Source organism: Nicotiana tabacum, chromosome 8 (assembly GCF_000715075.1).
Source record: "Nicotiana tabacum cultivar K326 chromosome 8, ASM71507v2, whole genome shotgun sequence".
Classification (NCBI taxonomy): Eukaryota; Viridiplantae; Streptophyta; class Magnoliopsida; order Solanales; family Solanaceae; genus Nicotiana; species Nicotiana tabacum.
The window spans coordinates 32,351,026-32,369,007 of record NC_134087.1 but is presented as its reverse complement, the minus strand read 5'-3'; the positions used below and the strand labels follow the sequence as shown (position 1 = coordinate 32,369,007).

The 17,982-nt window shown below is 36.4% G+C and overlaps 1 protein-coding gene across 1 annotated transcript; it reads left to right on the top strand.

The window, feature by feature from the left end:
* Nucleotides 1-3,425: 3,425 nt before the first annotated feature.
* On the top strand, nt 3,426-3,728 carry LOC107801320 (glutaredoxin-C13). The gene has a single exon (XM_016624629.2). The coding sequence runs from the start codon at nt 3,426-3,428 to the stop codon at nt 3,726-3,728; it is 303 nt and encodes a 100-aa protein (XP_016480115.1).
* Nucleotides 3,729-17,982: the final 14,254 nt, after the last annotated feature.

The following is a 17,982-nucleotide window of genomic DNA, read 5'->3' as shown; positions in this document are numbered from 1 at the left end:
CTCTAAAGCCTACAATATTTGACAATTTATACACACTTTTCACAATTCAACAAAGTTGGCTACCAAACCAAAGAAATTCAACAAGGTTGGCTACCAAACCAAACTAATTCAACAAGGTTGACTACCTAACCAAACCAAGTCAACAAGGTTGGCTACCAAACCAAAGAAATTTTTATTAGGCACATGCCTAATACTTCTTCAATGAGATGGACATCATCATAATATACTATTAATTTAATATCGTTGTAGAAATTTATAATCTTAAATCCACCCCGGATACGAATATCACAGAGAGAGAGAACCAGCAAAGCAGAAGACGTACCACGATATATATGCGTCAAAGACTAACAAGTTGATTAGCCATGTAAATGGGTAAGTCAAAGGTGCTAAAAAAAGGAACCTTTTCTTTTCATTTCTCCTTCGTTCTTTTTTGCTACACTTAATCCCAAAGGAACCTTATCTTTGCTGGATCGGTGATGATTTATAAAGAAAAAGAATAATAAGAAATAGCCATAAGAAGCAGAGAAAACTTATCATATATCATCTTCTCCGAATCAAAGTTATAAGGTTGGGTCCTGTTTACTTACCCAAGAACTTATCCCTTCTTCTTAACCATTAACACAAGAGATGCATCTCGTGGCCACCACCCAACTTGATATATATTTTATTCCTGCACTACACACTTTTATAAGGGGACCATCAAATTTATAAACCATATGATGAAGCAGAACAAAAGTTGCAGTAGATATTTTGCAGTCCCTAATTACTCAGCTTAATTTAGACCTGAGAATTCCTATTGGTCTGTTAATTACATTTTTTGTTCACTTCAAAATAATTGATAAAACATTAATTGTATTAGAATTTTAAAGAAATATCTTCAAAAAAAATCCTCAACGGTTCAAACCATTGTTGTGTTTCACTCTCATCAAATATACCTTACATCCAAAAAATGGTCCATATAGGAATATCACACGCATGAACTATCGTAAGAGATGACAATGTGTATAAATTAATAATTTATATACGCCACAATCCAAAACTCGAAAATAACAAGAATAAATTAACAACATGTTAATTAAATTGACTTGACCGTGTAAAAAACTTTATACTATTAGCGTATATAACTTAAATTCTAATTAACATCCGCATCTACCCAAATTTATGTGCATATATAGTTTCATTCTCATATAAAAATGTAACATGCACGCTTATTACCACACCGGGTATTAATGTGCTTAAGATGGGTAAGGATGGTTAACGATCATATAAATAATACTCCATTATATACATACCAGAAGTGAGACTTTTGCGCTCTCCGCATGTTTAGGAATATTCAACATTAGTTACTCAAGAATGTTCAAACTTGAAAGAAGTGAAAAAAAATTCCGAGAAAGTTTAATATTGTTATATACCTCTAAAATCTAATAATTTACCTATATATGCAGTGTAATTTTTCGATGAAGGGTGGTCAGTTGACCACCCTTTATAACATGTAGCTTCGCCTATGGTTAGTAGTATGAATAATATAACATTGGGTGTAACATTAGGTAGCCCAACATAAAAAATGAGTAGGGCCGGTGCTAGAATACCGGTTACAGTCCTTGGCTTATCGAACCAGCGTATGCCCATTCCTCCTTTGATGACTCCCAGTAGAGAAAGCCTAAATTTTCCGATGTGGATTGAAAGGAAGTTGCTGGAATGAAACGAAGCTTTGGAACAGAATTATGCTTCTTGCTAGGCCCTGATGGCGGAACTGGCATTTTGGGGGTTCAGTCAAATTGGCAATTTTGGATCAAATTCTGTATTCCTTTTAAAAAATCTATTAAATATATACAAATTATTAATTCAGAACTCAAAAACTTAAAACGACTAGAATACCAAACTCATAAGCTTCAAATTTTGACTATGATAAATGTGATTCTAATACGTATCATGTAAACAAAAATAGATCTTAAATTTGATCCAAAAGCATAACTCCAAGACTTTATAAAGAAACCAGACCATTCCCTCAACCATTTTGGATTCTAAAACAATTATCACGTGTGACAAGGCTTTACATAAGAAGATGCGAGCAGTGCACAAAAGAGAGAATCCAAGCCACCAAAATGCTTTTCAATTCAAGGAGAGAATGAAATCAACAGGACATTGGGAGAAGAATCTGGATTAAATTGACAGTCGTCCTTGAACTACCTAGCTTTGTACATATTTTGTTTCTAGTGTTGTATGGCTCTAGTTTGTCCAGAGCATATATATATATATATGTGTGTTAAAATTTTTATTATAAATATAAGTAATAAATAATTTATTACACTGATTACATTATTTAAAAGATACTCCAAATAACTATACGAATCATTCATGATAAGTAAAATTAGTAATATAAAATTTACTACGTAAGTACATATTAGCTAATATTATATCGAATATAGCTTATATATATATATATATATATATATATATATATATATATATATATATATATATATATATATATATATATATAGAGAGAGAGAGAGAGAGAGAGAGGAGTATATATTATTCTAGTACTTTTCCATTCCATCTTGACATTATTCCCTTGTTAGTAATTTTTCTCAAAAAATTAAAGAATAATACATTTCTGAAGTTGAAAATAATTAAACTTAAATTTCTCATTTTACTTTTAAATTTTACTCTTAAATGTGGACTAGTATAAAGTTTTGTCTTAATGGGCCCACATGATATGAGAATTATGAGAAAATGGTACTGTATATCCGCTCTAAAAATAATAACCGAAAAATATATTTTATATATATATATATACATTCTGTTTGTTATATGCAAAAATTATATAAATTTTATATATTTTTTCGGCTACCAAATATAAATAATTTCTGGCGCAGGCTAAAAGTGAAAAAAGTCGTACGAATATCAGGCCATCCCTCGAACTTTATGAAGCACAAATTAAATAGAGTTGAAAGGTGAATGAGCAGATGGAATATATGTATCCTCCAACTTGCCCATTGTGTTGGAACGAAATAAGTAGTATCTGATCTTCTGTTTTAAGTTTGAATAGTTACTTTGGAAGATCAGTTCAGTACCATGCAGTCCAGCCCTTGGATGGAGCATCTAAATAAAGCTCACTATCTTTTTGAATATTATTCTTTTCATCACCGCTATATATTCCTTTTCCCTTTCTTATAAATAGGGTAGAACCTGAACAACCCCATTTCCATCCAAACTCAGAGCTTCAAAAAAAGTACGTAAATCTCCATCTCTTTAATTTCTCTCCTCCTTTTATATTATAGTGTAAAACAATTAATCATCGGATCAAAGTTCAATTTGTTTGAACTTTGCTATCCGATGGTGTGCTTGTTTTAGCTTAAGAAACACCCCCACAAACCCTAAACTTTTCATTACTTGTTCAAGGTAGAGAGAAGAAGGAATTCATGGAAAAAGTACAGAAATTGGCATCAGAAAATGGAGTAATGATATTCAGCAAGAGCACATGCTGCTTGTGCTACGCAGTGAGTATTCTATTCCGAGAGCTAGGGGTGAATGCATACGTGCATGAACTGGATCATGACTCAGATGGAAAGGAAATGGACAAATCCCTTATTAAAATGGGCTGCAATCCTTCAGTACCAGCAGTTTTCATAGGAGGGAAATTAATTGGTTCCACTAATGAAATCATGTCTCTCCACCTTAAAGGCTCTCTCATTCAACTCCTCAATCCATATATGCCTGTTTGAAAATTAATGAAAGATTAAGGTTTGGGGCTAGCTACTAGTAATATTAATTAATTAGGATTTAAGAGAAGAACAAAAAATGAATAAACTTGGGTCGATCGAAGGGACACTAGTCGTGGAGATCAAGGTCTTTGCATCCAGGGAGAATGTTGTAATTTTCAAATGTTATTTGATCAGTATAGTCAGTGGTTAGCTAGCATAAACTATATATGCAGCTTAATTAGTTATTTGTCTACGGACAGTTAAAATGGTATCGTTGCCTAGTGCAAAGAATGTAATTTTAACCTATTTCCTCAATGATAAAGTTGCTTTATTACATTGCGCCCCTTAATATATAATTATAATTTTTTCCCACTTTTGGTGAATTTGATCTCACCTTTTGCCCTTGTGTGATTTCGTTCGTGCAATTTAATTAGTAGTCAAAATTTTCCCTAATTCCCCTTGCTCTTGTATAATCCTCTTCGATGCAAACTTCAGAGCCACATATATAGTTCCATCGTCAATAGGAACACACAAGAAGTGATTCCATCTCCAACCAAATTAGTTCAAGTCTCTTTTAACTTGATCATCTCTCATAGAATGTGGACTCTTTACGCAGTTTTCAGTATATATATATATATATATATATATATATATATATATATATATATAAAACTCCATACTTTCATCATTATATCCAAGAATTTTGCATTATTTCTGGATATTTTCTTATATATTCTGATTTCAAGAATTTTGGAGCTACGAATATTGGGTATTCAGAGAAAATCAAATTTTGAAATCTAAGATGGTGTTTGGATTCATTTACGTTTTCAAGCTACGGAGAAAACACATTCTTCTTTCAGTGATATTTCTTTTATTTTCACCTCCATTTGGAAGAGAAAGTTGTGTTAGGACCGAAAAAATCAGGTGTCATGCGGAAACTAGCAAAGCAAACCTTGAACAATGATAAATCACACAACAAAGAGAAATCTACCAAAAGAGACACAAACATTTAACGTAGTTCAGTCAATTGACCTACGTTCACAATGGAGATGAGCAATCCACTATATAAAAAGAGAGTATAAAATATCGAGAGAACAACCTCACGAAGAGGCAAATACAGGTGACACACTAACACTTGTTCCGTAAATTTCTCCCCCTAAATACGACTCTCAAACCCTATATGGCTACATTGTGGATGCTACTAAATGAGAATGATGGATCTTCAATTTATAGAACTCCAAACCTTTTCCTACAAGAAAAGGGACTAGCCAAATATGGAAGAATTATATTTTCCTTCTAGGAAAAGAAAACCCCAATTATGGTAAATATGTTGTTCTTTCCTTTATGAGATAGGAAAACCAGTTATGGTAAGAAAATCTGGACAAACACCTAACAATTCTCCCCCTTGACCTGAATTTTTTGACTAAATAAACTTGATCCACCTTCTTCAAATAACCTTTAACAGGTGGCATCTCCAAATCTCCACCACAAAGTTTGTCTCAATGTGCGTAGCACTTTGGTAAAATTTCTCGGACAAAAATCACGATTACCGTCAAATAGGTTGCGACTAGAACTAAACCTGCCAAGATGAACCTGTCTTGAACCTCGCTCGAAGCTGGCTCTGATACTACTTGTTAGGACGAAAAAATCAGGTGTCATGCGGAAGCTAGCAAAGCAAATTTTGAACGATGATAGATCACACAACAAAGAAAAATCTACTAAAAGAGACACAAACATTTAACGTGGTTCGGTCAATTGACCTACGTCCACAACGGAGATGAGCAATCCGCTATATAAAAAGAGAGTACAAAATATCGAGAGAACAACCTCACGAAGAGGCAAACACAAGTGACACACTAACAGTTGTCCCGTAAATTTCTCCCTCTAAACACGACTCTCAAACCCCATATGGCTACATTGTGGATGCTACTGAATGAGAAGGATGGATCTTCAATTTATAGAACTCCAAACATTTTCCTACAAGAAAAGGGACTAGCCAAATATGGAAGAATTATATTTTCCTTCTAGGAAAAGAAAAACCCAATTATGATAATTATGTTGTTCTTTTCTTTATGGGATAGGAAAACTAATTATGGTAAAAAAATCTGAACAAACACCTAACAAGTTGCAGTCTTTAGCATTTGCGTATTTGTTATTATTTGATATGTATAAAAATAGAGAGCACTTTACGGGAGGTATTATAGAATGACGAGAATAAGGCTATGGTAGCAGTTGTACTAGGAAAAAAGCTTTTGAATTTTGATTACTCAATGCTTAGTTCAATTTCAAGCAAATGTTCTTCAATTGCAATTGGAAGTATGCAGAAAGAGAGGAGCACTAAATAGTTCTATATCGGTTGAAAATTGCAAAAGAAGGGAGAATTAGGGAAAATTTTGATGAAAAGACAAAAAGGTTAGGGGATTGGGTCGCTGCTCTTGAGGCCGAAAAGGAACAACTGTTGGCTCAAGTTGAATCTTCCTCCCCTGCTGTTCCCCGTTATTTGCACGAGCTTTGGGTTTATGCTAAAGCCCAGCGGGATATCTATAAGAGCTTGTGGGAGGCAGGCAGTGTTCCCGAGGCTGCATATGAAGGAGCATGGGCGAAGGCATGAGAGGCTCGTGTTAACTGTGGATATGACCCTGCGACACCGGAGGCCAGTGATGATGAAGGATGACGTCCTGGAGATGGTGGTGAAGAGGGTGGCGGTGATGACGCCGAGTGAAAAGAATTGTTGTCTTTGTTCGTTTTCTCTTTTTTTTTTATATTGGTTGTTTATTGCTTTTTCTTGGATTTTGTTGGTTTGGCCGTATGTAATCTGCGACTGTTTGTGTAGTAGCTTCGTATAAAGAGGAATTGTTTCATTGTTGCACGTCTCATGTATTTCTTTTCCTGTTTTGTTTTTCATAACTCTGGTGCAAAGAAGTAGATCTCTGTTTTGCGAGTTCCCGATTCTTAGGGAACTTAGCGCCACACAGATTGAGTAGGATTTCGATGGCGGCTTTAGCTGTCGGGGCAATATTTTCGAACTTGTGTCGAAGCACTGTCCCATCATGATTCGGATGGCGCCGGACACTTTTTCTGGTAGCGACCTTAGCCGCATGGATGTTACTTTCAAATTTATATCGAAATATTATCCCGTCGTGAATCCCAGTTTTATTTCCCCCCCTTTTTTTTATATTTAAAATGGCCCTTGGCCACAAGGATGTTTCGATCTTTCGTCGAAATACTAATCCGTGATTGTTCGATTCGAGGTTGAACTGTGCTCTTCGGCGAAGGTCCTTGGCCTTAAGGTTGTTATTTCGAACTTTCGTCGAAATGTTAACCCGTCATTGCTCGATCGAGGTCGCACTCTTTTTATTTTTGGCAGAGCACCTTGGCCTTAAGGGTGTTATTTTGAACTTTCGTCGAAATATTAACCCGTCGTTGTTCGATCGAGGTCGAACCCTTTTCTGTTTGGCGAAGACCTTAGCCTTAAGGGTATTATTTTGAACTTTCTTCAAAATGTTAATCCGTTGCAGTTCAATTGAGGTCGAACTCTTCTCTTTTTGGCGAAGACCCTTAGCCTTAAAGGTATTATTTCGAACTTTTCATCGAAATATTAACCCGTCGTTGTTCGATCGAGGTCAAACCCTTTTCTATTTGGCGAAGGCCCTTAGCCTTAAAGGTGTTATTTCAAACTTTTGTCGAAATATTAACCCATCGTTGTTCGATCGAGGTCGAACTCTTCTCTGTTTGGCGGAGGCCCTTAGCTTTAAGGGTGTTATTTCGAACTTTCGTCGAAATATTTACCCGACGCTATTCGATCGAGGTCGAACTCTTCTCTTTTGGCAAAGGCCCTTAGCCTTAAGGGTGTTATTTCAAACTTTTTGTCGAAATATTAACCCGTCGTCGTTCGATCGAGGTCGAACCCTTTTCTGTTTGGCGAAGGCCCTTAGCCTTAAGGGTGTTATTTCGAACTTATTGTCGAAATATTAACCCGTTGTCATTTGATCGAGGTCGAATCCATTTCTGTTTGGCGAAGGCCCTTAGCCTTAAGGGTGTTATTTCGAACTTCTGTCGAAATATTAACCCGTCGCTGTTCGATCGAGGTCGAACTCTTCTCTGTTTGGCGAAGGCCCTTAGCCTTAAGGGTGTTATTTCTAACTTTCGTCGAAATATTAACCCGTCGTTGTTCGATCGAGGTCAAACTCTTCTTTGTTTGGCGGAGGCACTTAGCCTTAAGGGTGTTATTTTGAACTTTAGTCGAAATATTAACCCTTTGTTGTTTGATCGAGGTCGAACTCTTCTCTTTTTGGCAAAGGCCCTTAGCCTTAAGGGTGTCATTTCGAACTTTCATCGAAATATTAACCCGTCGTTGTTCGATCGAAGTCGAACTCTTTTCTGTTTGGCGTAGACCCTTAGCCTTAAGGGTGTTATTTCGAACTTTCATCGAAATATTAATCCGTCGCTATTCGATCATGGTCGAACTCTCCTCTTTTTGGCGAAGGCGCTTAGCCTTAAGGGTGTTATTTTGAACTTTAGTCGAAATATTAACCCTTTGTTGTTTGATCGAGGTCGAACTCTTCTCTTTTTGGCAAAGGCCCTTAGCCTTAAGGGTGTTATTTCGAACTTTCATCGAAATATTAACTCGTCGCTGTTCGATCGAAGTCGAACTCTTCTCTGTTTGGCGGAGACCCTTAGCCTTAAGGGTGTTATTTCGAACTTTCATCGAAATATTAATCCGTTGCTATTTGATCATGGTCGAACTCTTCTCTTTTTGGCGAAGGCCCTTAGCCTTAAGGGTGTTATTTCGAACTTTTTTTCGAAATATTAACCTGACGTTGTTCGATCGAGGTCGAACCCTTTTCTTTTTAGCGAAGGCCCTTAGCCTTAAGGGTGTTATTTCGAAATTTTTGTCAAAATATTAACCCGTCGTCATTCGATCGAGGTCAAACCCTTTTCTGTTTGGCGAAGGCCCTTAGCCTTAAGGGTGTTATTTCGAACTTTCGTCGAAATATTAACCCGTCGTTGTTCGATCGAGGTCGAACTCTTCTCTGTTTGGCGGAGGCCCTCAGCCTTAAGGGTGTTATTTCGAACTTTCGTCGAAATATTAATCCGTCGGTGTTCGATCGAGGTCGAACTCTTCTCTTTTTGGCGAAGGCCTTTAGCCTTGAGGGTGTTATTTCGAACTTTTATCAAAATATTAACCCTTCGTCGTTCGATTGAGGTCGAACCCTTTTCTGTTTGGCGAAGGCCCTTAGCCTTAAGGGTGTTATTTCGAACTTTTTGTCGAAATGTTAACCCATCATCGTTCTCAACCCTCTTTTGGAGAGTTGGGTATCCTCTGGTGAGTCCTAGTTTTTTTTGAGAGTTAGGTCATCAAGCGGACGATATTTCGGTTGTTTTGTAGTAATTTATCATTTTCCACTTGAGATGTTTCTTCGTTCGTTTGCCCGCGCGACGCTCGCATTCCTGTTTAAGTGAACATTAGAAGGCGGGCCAACATGATATTCCCCTTTCCCCGATTAGGGGGGTTGGTGGATGGGGGTGGATCTGTAGCGTTGCTATCATTTTGCTTGGTGTTTCGATGGCTGATGGGGCGGTGGCTTCTGAATTCGGCAGTGGTATTCAGCTCTCTTTCCCCTCCTTTTTCGTGCCTTGGCCCCGCGCGGTTTTGGGCTTGCTTTGGTTGGTTCCTGGGCTGCCCGGCGTGCAGGGGAGGATGCTGTTTGTGGCTTCCATTTGCATGTAGCATCATGATCTAGGTTGGCATGTGAGTTTTACTTACGGCTCTTTTGGTGGGCGATCATGTTTACGGTTTTTGATCTGGAAGAGACTAGGAAATTTCACTAAGAAATTCCCACAGACGGCGCCAAATTGTTTGACCAAAAGATATTGAAACCTTTTTGATTAAATCAATCAATAAAAATGAGGAGGTAAATCTTAGTCAAGTTTAATAAACTCCAGATCAACAAGCAAATCAGAAAATGATGCATAAGATGAGATAGGGGCGATCAAATTTATTGAGGTTTTTCATTTCTTCTCTCACCAATTGATGGAGATGACTATTTTACATAATCAATGGAAGATTGTTTTGTCTTCCTTTTGCTAAGAAGATTACAGAGGAGAGGAAAGAGAGAAAAAGCCCCCTTTTCTAGGAAGGTTCCCTCATTATATATAGTCATGGAGTCCTTGCTATGTTTTTGGGTCAAGGCACTTTCATACCACGTCTATTTTCGTCATTCCTTGAGTATTGTTCTTCTACTTAGCGGACACTGTAAGTACATGGTTTGGAGCAAAACATGGCGTCTTTCCTTATCTTGCCGTTTGGACGGGGTCCCAGTTGGGTCGACCACAGCAGTCAGATTTCGACCAATACAACAACCATATATATAAAACACAAAATATTACTACTATATAAAGCACTTGATTATGACTGTTGGAATCAAACAGGCAAAAACTTAATAAGGGATTCCACTTAAATACATCGTGATTCATTGTCGTCGCCAAAAATTAATGCTTTTTCTTTTTTAATCGTCATTCAATTGGTTTTTTTGTCTCTTTACAAACTTATTTTTAGTTTTATGACACTGTCTCTTTTTTAATACATGGAAGATTTACTTTTACACATAAGAGATCTAAAAAAAAATACTTTGTTAAATTCAAAATTGTAAAGGGCCATGATGTACAAATAACACGTTACTTTCCCCATTGATAGATGCGACATCGGGTGATTATAGTAGTATTCTAGTGTGTGTGTTCAGGTTAACACAAAATATCACCCTAAGTAAAATTCACAACTGTTATTGTCACAACTCCTTTTTTACCGCGCCCGCGGGGCGCGTGGGGAGTTTTCTCCAATTGAAGGACAGTCGAAACGAGATTTTATTTAATTATTTCAGAGTCGCCACCTGGGAATTTTAAGGCGTCCCAAGTCACCGATTTAAATCCCTGAATCGAGGAGAATATGACTCTGTTTATTATTCTGCGAACCAGAAATCCTGAGTAAGGAATTCTGTTAATCCGGAAGAAGGTGTTAGGCATTTCCGAATTCCGTGGTTCTAGCACGGTCGCTCAACTGTTTTTATTATTGGCTTATCTTGATTTTTACATATATATTGCAGGATTTTGTCACCGCTTCTGTTTATTGTTTATGACGAATTACGCGTACGTATATTCGTATTATATACCTTTTATAATTACAGAGGATCGTGCCACGCATACGTGTACACAATAAAATTGTTATGTTTTTATTAAAAATCATATGTTCGAAATTTAAAATAAAATCAGGAACATCATCACCCTTGTATTTAGACAATGAACTGCACATCTCGGGTTATATGAAATTATTTTAACATCCTTGGAAAAATCCTTTTCTTAAATATTCGCTCGAAATTGCGCGTACGCATAATCCGAATTTGCTTTTAAAAATATAGTCAGGGTACGCGAACGCATCCCTAATTACGCGAAATATTTGTAATGGTGTTATGGATTGTCCACAAATTGTTTATTATATCTACACATTTTATATGAAAATCCTGAGAAATTCACATTTTTAAGGATGCCTTTAAATTCTTTTAAAAGAATTCACAAATTATTAAACGTTGCCCGTCGATTATAATTTCCGGGTATAGATTATATTCATCCCAACTATCCAAATTCAAAGAAAAGAATCAAAATTCGATTTTTAGCAAATACAACATATATATGTATGCCAAAGAATGAATTGTATATGAAACTAACAAATTCTATTTCTAATTACCATTGATATAAAGTGTTGCAATTTGTGCTTATACATATCATCTCATTCTCACATGCTTGTTTTTAATCCAAAATTATAATTGCTTAGTTTATTTATAACGATAAATAATCAAATTGATGAGAAAGGAGTTATTATTCGAATTGATTTAATTCGAATTGTATTACATACAACATAGTTGTGCGCCTAAACATTCATAATATTCTTAACATCATGACGAGCTATACCAACTCACCTTACTCATATGATTATAAATATACCTGTCATCATGCCATATAATAACTTATATCAATCTAAACAAAATCATATTTTTTACAAGATATACCACTAATGTAACTTCTTAATACTTCCATTCTACTTTACATTTAGCTAAAGGTATTATGGGATGTAATCAATGGCCCATTTTTATGCCATACTCCCTGTTTTAACAACTCACATATACCTATACTAATGAGATTTCGAAATGGATAACATTATTACAAACCTTATATGAATTTCAAATAAGGTAAATAACTTATAGCCATGGTGTTGAATTCACCACTAATTAACCAACACAAAATAAAACTGAAATTTAAACTAAATGGCTTAGATGAGTAGAAAGCAGAATCATAACTCCAAACTTCATTTATTTGCCGTGTTGAAGCTTTTCACAACATGAGTTTAAAAGGATATGTACCTGGAAATGAAGGTATAAGGAGTAAATTTCAGCAGTAGCAGCAGTAACAAAATCAGCAGAATAGCAGTCTTTCCACAGACTTGAGCAATAATGAGACCCGAGAAACCCAGATTCACAAGAGCAAAGCTTCTTAAAGAATTACAGATTTTAAAACCAAATGGTATCAATACACAGACCCGGACAGATTCCAAAAGAACAACAAGGTTTCGGATTTTTTCTTTTCTTTTCTATTTTTCTGTTTCAGCTTCACTGTGTGTGTGTGTGCGAATACTCTCTTTTGGTTTCTTTTCTGTTTCTTCTTCCTCTTCAGATTCCAAGAGGAATCTGATTTTCTGCTTGATTGTTTTTCTTTTATCTCACTCTAGGTGTATTTTTCTTAAATTCTCTCTCAAAATCTGATCTAAAATTCTGTCTGAAAACTCAATTCCCTCTTAAAATCTGCTTTTAAAAGCTGATCCTCAAATCTCTCAATCTCCTCCTATTTTTCTTCTCTGAAAGCTCTCCTTTTTTCTTCTTTCTGTCTGAAAGAGCTCCCCTAAGTCAGTCCCAATCCCCTTCTATTTATACAGGGCTGGTCCTATCTTTTTAAGTGCTGCCTTGACCCTTTTTCTTCTTTAAAAATCAGAAAGTTCCATTAAAACTGCTTTTGAATACTTTAAATGATCCTATCCTGATTTTAAGCAGCCCCATTACCCTTTGTTTCCCATTATCACTTTAAATAATAGCCAATAACTTTCCACTTTCAACCCATTATGCTATCATATTACCCTCACTATTCTGTCCCAGAAATACCCTCAGAAATCCTACTGTGATTACTATTATTACTGCTGTCAAACTTAAAAATACAGATTTTTAAAATCTGTTCAAACCTGATTATTAATCTGATTTAAGACAGCTACAACCAATCCTAAAGTTTTGGACTGAATCCTAACTAAGAATGTAACCTTCTATCACAATTACATCTAATCAACATTTGTAAAATCACACTGAATTCAAAACTAACATCATAACAACATATCACTGAAATTATTATAACAATTCAGACTGGACTTCAACATTGAACCCAGATCAAACACACACAGGAGCATTGTCAATATACTGACAATGCCCTGTTCAGAAAACAATATATACACAACATTCATTTGAATTTACTGATTTGCAAACAAACATGATTTAATTGACGAGTATTAATCAGTTGCTTATTTACAACATTTGCCCATAATCAGTCTAAAACAAAAGAAACAGACTGTTTCAATCAGCATTATCATAAATGAGAATTCATAATATAACTAATCGACGAACTTAATCGAGTCGATTACTCACATTGTAAATAATCACAACCAACAGAAACAGTTTCATATTTTGAGCATATAGACGGGTATGAGACAAAAATGGCAGAATTAAATCAAACAAAAATATGAAAAATTAACAGGCTATTAAAACAAACAAAATACATGCAGAATACAAAAGAAATAGAAAAGTACCTCTGAATCTTTCAATTTTAACCGGACTCGAACTCAACTTGGATTTGGACTTTGTTTGAAATCAAACAGACCTTAGTCGAAGTATTTTCTACTGAAAATACTTTGACTAAGGTCGATTAAACCTCAATCTTTCGTCTGAAGTGAAAAAGATGCCAAGATTGGAAAATTTAGGGTTTCAGATCTTGGATTTTAAATCCGAACACTTCTGGGTAGATTCGAGGGAAACCAAAGATGGAACAAGGGTGAGGGAAGCCTAAAGGTCATTTGGTGTTAATTTGGGAGGAATCTGAGTAGGGTTAGGTTTCATTCGAATCTTCAAAAGAAGATTCGAAGAGTTCTGAGGGGATTCGAACCAAACCAACACTAGATCCATAACGAGGTAGGCTAGGGGATGCTGTGGTGTTATTTTGGAAGCCATTGGAAAGGTTTGAGTTTTCAGACCCACCTTCGATTTAATATTCGAAGAGTTGGGGTCTGATTCAAAGGAAACTAAGGTCAGATCTGTGTAGAGGAAGTGGTGAGGAGTCTAGGGTGTTATTTTGGTGACCGGCGGCGTTGATGCCGCCGGGTTTCAGGCGATGGGGAATAGGGGCGGCTAGGGTTAGGGGTCTGTTTGGGAAGACGATGAACATGAGAGGAGGGGGGTGTTTAGTTAGGGGGCCGGGGTAAGGATTATGGGTTTATATAGGGGAATGGTGGATTGATATTGACCGTCCGATCAATCAAAATGAAAGGCCAGGATCTACTCACTTAACCAAACGACGTCGTTTGGCTTATGTTTTGGGGGACGGGTTGAACCGAGTGTTGGATCGGGTAAGGATTGTGGGTTAGGGTGATGAGATCTCATCCGTTGGTTGGATTTGATCCAACGGTCCATGATAAACTACGACCAAACGTTGTCGTTTTGACTCCTTTGGACTGGACCGGACCTGGGCTCGTTTGATTTGGGCTGTGGGGGGGTAACTTGGTTTGGGCCTGGATTTTAATCCAGGTCCGATATTTTTTATGTTTTCAACCTATTTTTTATTTCCTAAATTTATTCTTAATTAATAAAATCCTAATCAAAATTATAAAAACAAAAAATTATCATTACAATAATACTAATTACCCTTTAATAACCATTAACACGTAGATAAAACATTAATCACACAATGACACAATTAATATGACGAAAAATAAAAATAAAAATGCATATTTTTGTGATTTTATTTTGAATCAATTATTAAATGCATAATTAAATCCTAGATATGCATGAAACATATATTTTTATTTTATTTTCATTTTGTTATGACAAAAATAAACATTTACGGATATAAGACAAATTTTTAACAAACATCACGCAAAAATTCAAAAATTGCACAGTAAAAGAAATTTATTTTATTTTTGATTTATTTTGGAGTAGTTTTTCGTGAGGCAAAAATCACGTGCTCACAGCTGCCCCTCTTTGTGCGGAAACTCGAAGAGTTTTCGTGCAAAGATAAAGTGAGCGGATACGAGCGATTTTTGCCCGTTCAAATACTCCGTGGGAAGCATTTTTTGAAAGATTTGACCGAACCTCTGCTTCAAAGGTTTCCTACATATCCTTGGCTATAAAGGAATCAGGTCAATGTAGTTCGGGAAGTTTTTGGTAGCTGGGACTACCGTGGGACTGTGATGTTACTGCCGCTTCGTGCTGTTTTTACTGCTTGCTGACCTCCTTATTACACCTTACTTCCAAGGTAATACAAAAAACTAAACTAGACTATGGTACATGAATTATAAAATCTTATCTAGATCATGCCCTTGTGTTTCTTGTTGTCTTGATATCTCGGTGACTCTTGGGCATTTGGCTTATTCCGTATTCCTTTTTCATTATGTCTCGTATTTTCTTTATCTGTTTGGGATTCTTGTTGTTTCCTGCTGGGGACTTTGTTGGACTTCTCTGCTTTATTGACTCTAAATGTGCTCATTTCTCATATGAGCGGGTTTTTGATTCCAACACTTCAATTGTATTCCCTTGTTTTCCAGGTGGGTGCCTGACTGCTTCTTTTCTTTCTTCATCCTCATTCTCCAGGTGGACGCCTGACTTCTTCAATTCTTTGTCCTCGTTCTCCAGGTGGACACCTGATTTCTTCTTCAATTCTTTCATCCTCATTCTCCAGGTGGACGCCTGATTTCTTCTTAAATTCTCCATCCTCATTCTCCAGGTGGACGCCTGACTTCTTCAATTCTTATCCTCATTCTCCAGGTGGACGCCTGATTTCTTCAATTCTTATCCTCATTCTCCAGGTGGACGCCTGATTTCTTTAATTCTCATCCTCATTCTCCAGGTGGACGCCTGACTTCTTTCTTTAATTCTTCATCCTCGTTCTCCAGGTGGACGCCTGACTTCTTTTTTTAATTCTTCATCCTCGTTCTCCAGGTGGACGCCTGACTTCTTCTTTTCTCATCCTCATTCTCCAGGTGGACGCCTGACTTCTTTAATTCTCATCCTCATTCTCCAGGTGGACGCCTGACTTCTTCAATTATTTGTCCTCATTCTCCAGGTGGACGCCTGACTTCTTTAATTATTATCCTCATTCTCCAGGTGGACGCCTGATTTCTTTAATTCTTATCCTCATTCTCCAGGTGGACGCCTGATTTCTTTAATTCTTCATCCTCGTTCTCCAGGTGGACGCCTGACTTCTTCAATTCTTCATCCTCATTCTCCAGGTGGACGCCTGACTTCTTTAATTCTTCATCCTCATTCTCCAGGTGGACGTCTGATTTCTTCTTTTCTTATCCTCATTCTCCAGGTGGACGCCTGATTTCTTCAATTCCTCATCCTCATTCTCCAGGTGGACGCCTGACTTCTTCAATTCTTATCCTCATTCTCCAGGTGGACGCCTGACTTCTTTAATTCTTATCCTCGTTCTCCAGGTGGACGCCTGACTTCTTTAATTTTTTTTCATTGGGTTTTTCCTGACACAAATGTTGTTTTTGCCCCTGTTTTTAAACCAAAGAAAACTTCGTTAGTTTAAAGCAGGGTGGTTAACTGGGGTATTCTTGCCGATGGTGAGGCTTCTCTTCGTCTCTTTTTTATTGCCTTGGAATGGTTGAAAAAGACTGTTTTGTCCTTGTAATTGATCCTTGATTATAGGATTCCCCTCCGTATGTTTTCCTTCAAACCCTTTTAACCGTAATCATATGTCTTTCCTGACATTGTTGATCCACTTTTGATTTCACTTTTCTTCCTCCCATATCTTATTATTTTTATCTCCCGCCTTTCATGGCCTTATTTTGTATCATGTAACCTTGAATCTTGGTAGTATACCTTGACATTCCTTCTTATTTGTTTGGAATAAAACTTATCTCAAAGCTTTAGAAAAATAAGATTATTAGTGACGAAACACGCTGATTTCGACAATTATAGAATGAAAAGAAAAATCCAAATTTGGATGACTGTTGGAAAAGGAATAAACTTATCTGATTGGAGTCACTGGTGCCAATGATCAGGGTATGCATTTTGGATTAATCAACCCAGTCTTTTAATCAATCTCCTTTCAATTGTCTCATTTTTGTTTTCCCCAAAATTTCCGTAATCCAACTTTATTTTTCATTTTACAGACCTGTTGGACTTGCAGTATCTCAAAGAGTTTTCACCGATAAACCTTCCTCATTTGTTCATTTCTTACTTCTTTTTCGCCTTATGGTGCCTGCGAAGGTTTTCACCAATAAGACTCTCTCCTTTTACTTTCTCTCAACTTCCATCGCCTTATGGTGCCCGTGTGGGTTTTTACCTATAAGACTCTCTCATTTTTACTTTCTTTTCTTGTTTGTACCAGAGTGTTATGAACCATCTTCATTTGTTTGACTCAGCATTTTTCTAAGATTGATCGAAAGGTCTTTTTGGTATGTGGTTGGAAATGGAAAGGTATCAAAAGCTAAACAGTTTTGGTATGGGTTTAAAATTACAACTCTTGGAATCTTTTCTTATTTCCAATACAATTCTTGCCCCAGTTTCTTGATTGGGGTCTCTTAATGTTTCTTTTTGTGCACATTATGTATATTGTGCACCCTATGACCGAGCCGTGAGGCACCTACGTATCCTTTTTTTAGGAATCAGGTCAAACGTAGTTCACTAAATAATAGTGATTTTATTTTCTTCTTTTTATTTTATTTTTATTTTATTATTATTATTATTATTATTATTTTTTATTATTGTTATTTCATATTTGATTTTCATCGATTCCAAGAGAGGGTAGGAACAAAACAAATATGGCTCAAAAGGGGAAGCAAAGGGTATAGTGTTTGGATAGCAGAATAAATTGCCTTTGTCATTCCAATCTTCGAAATAATGCTAAATACAAACATTCCAAAGTTATGCATAATATCTTTTTACCGCATCAGAATTGATCG

Bases quoted from the DNA above. Each gene is read 5' to 3' on its own strand.
- LOC107801320 (XM_016624629.2), top strand. From the start codon at position 3,426: ATGGAAAAAGTACAGAAATTGGCATCAGAAAATGGAGTAATGATATTC.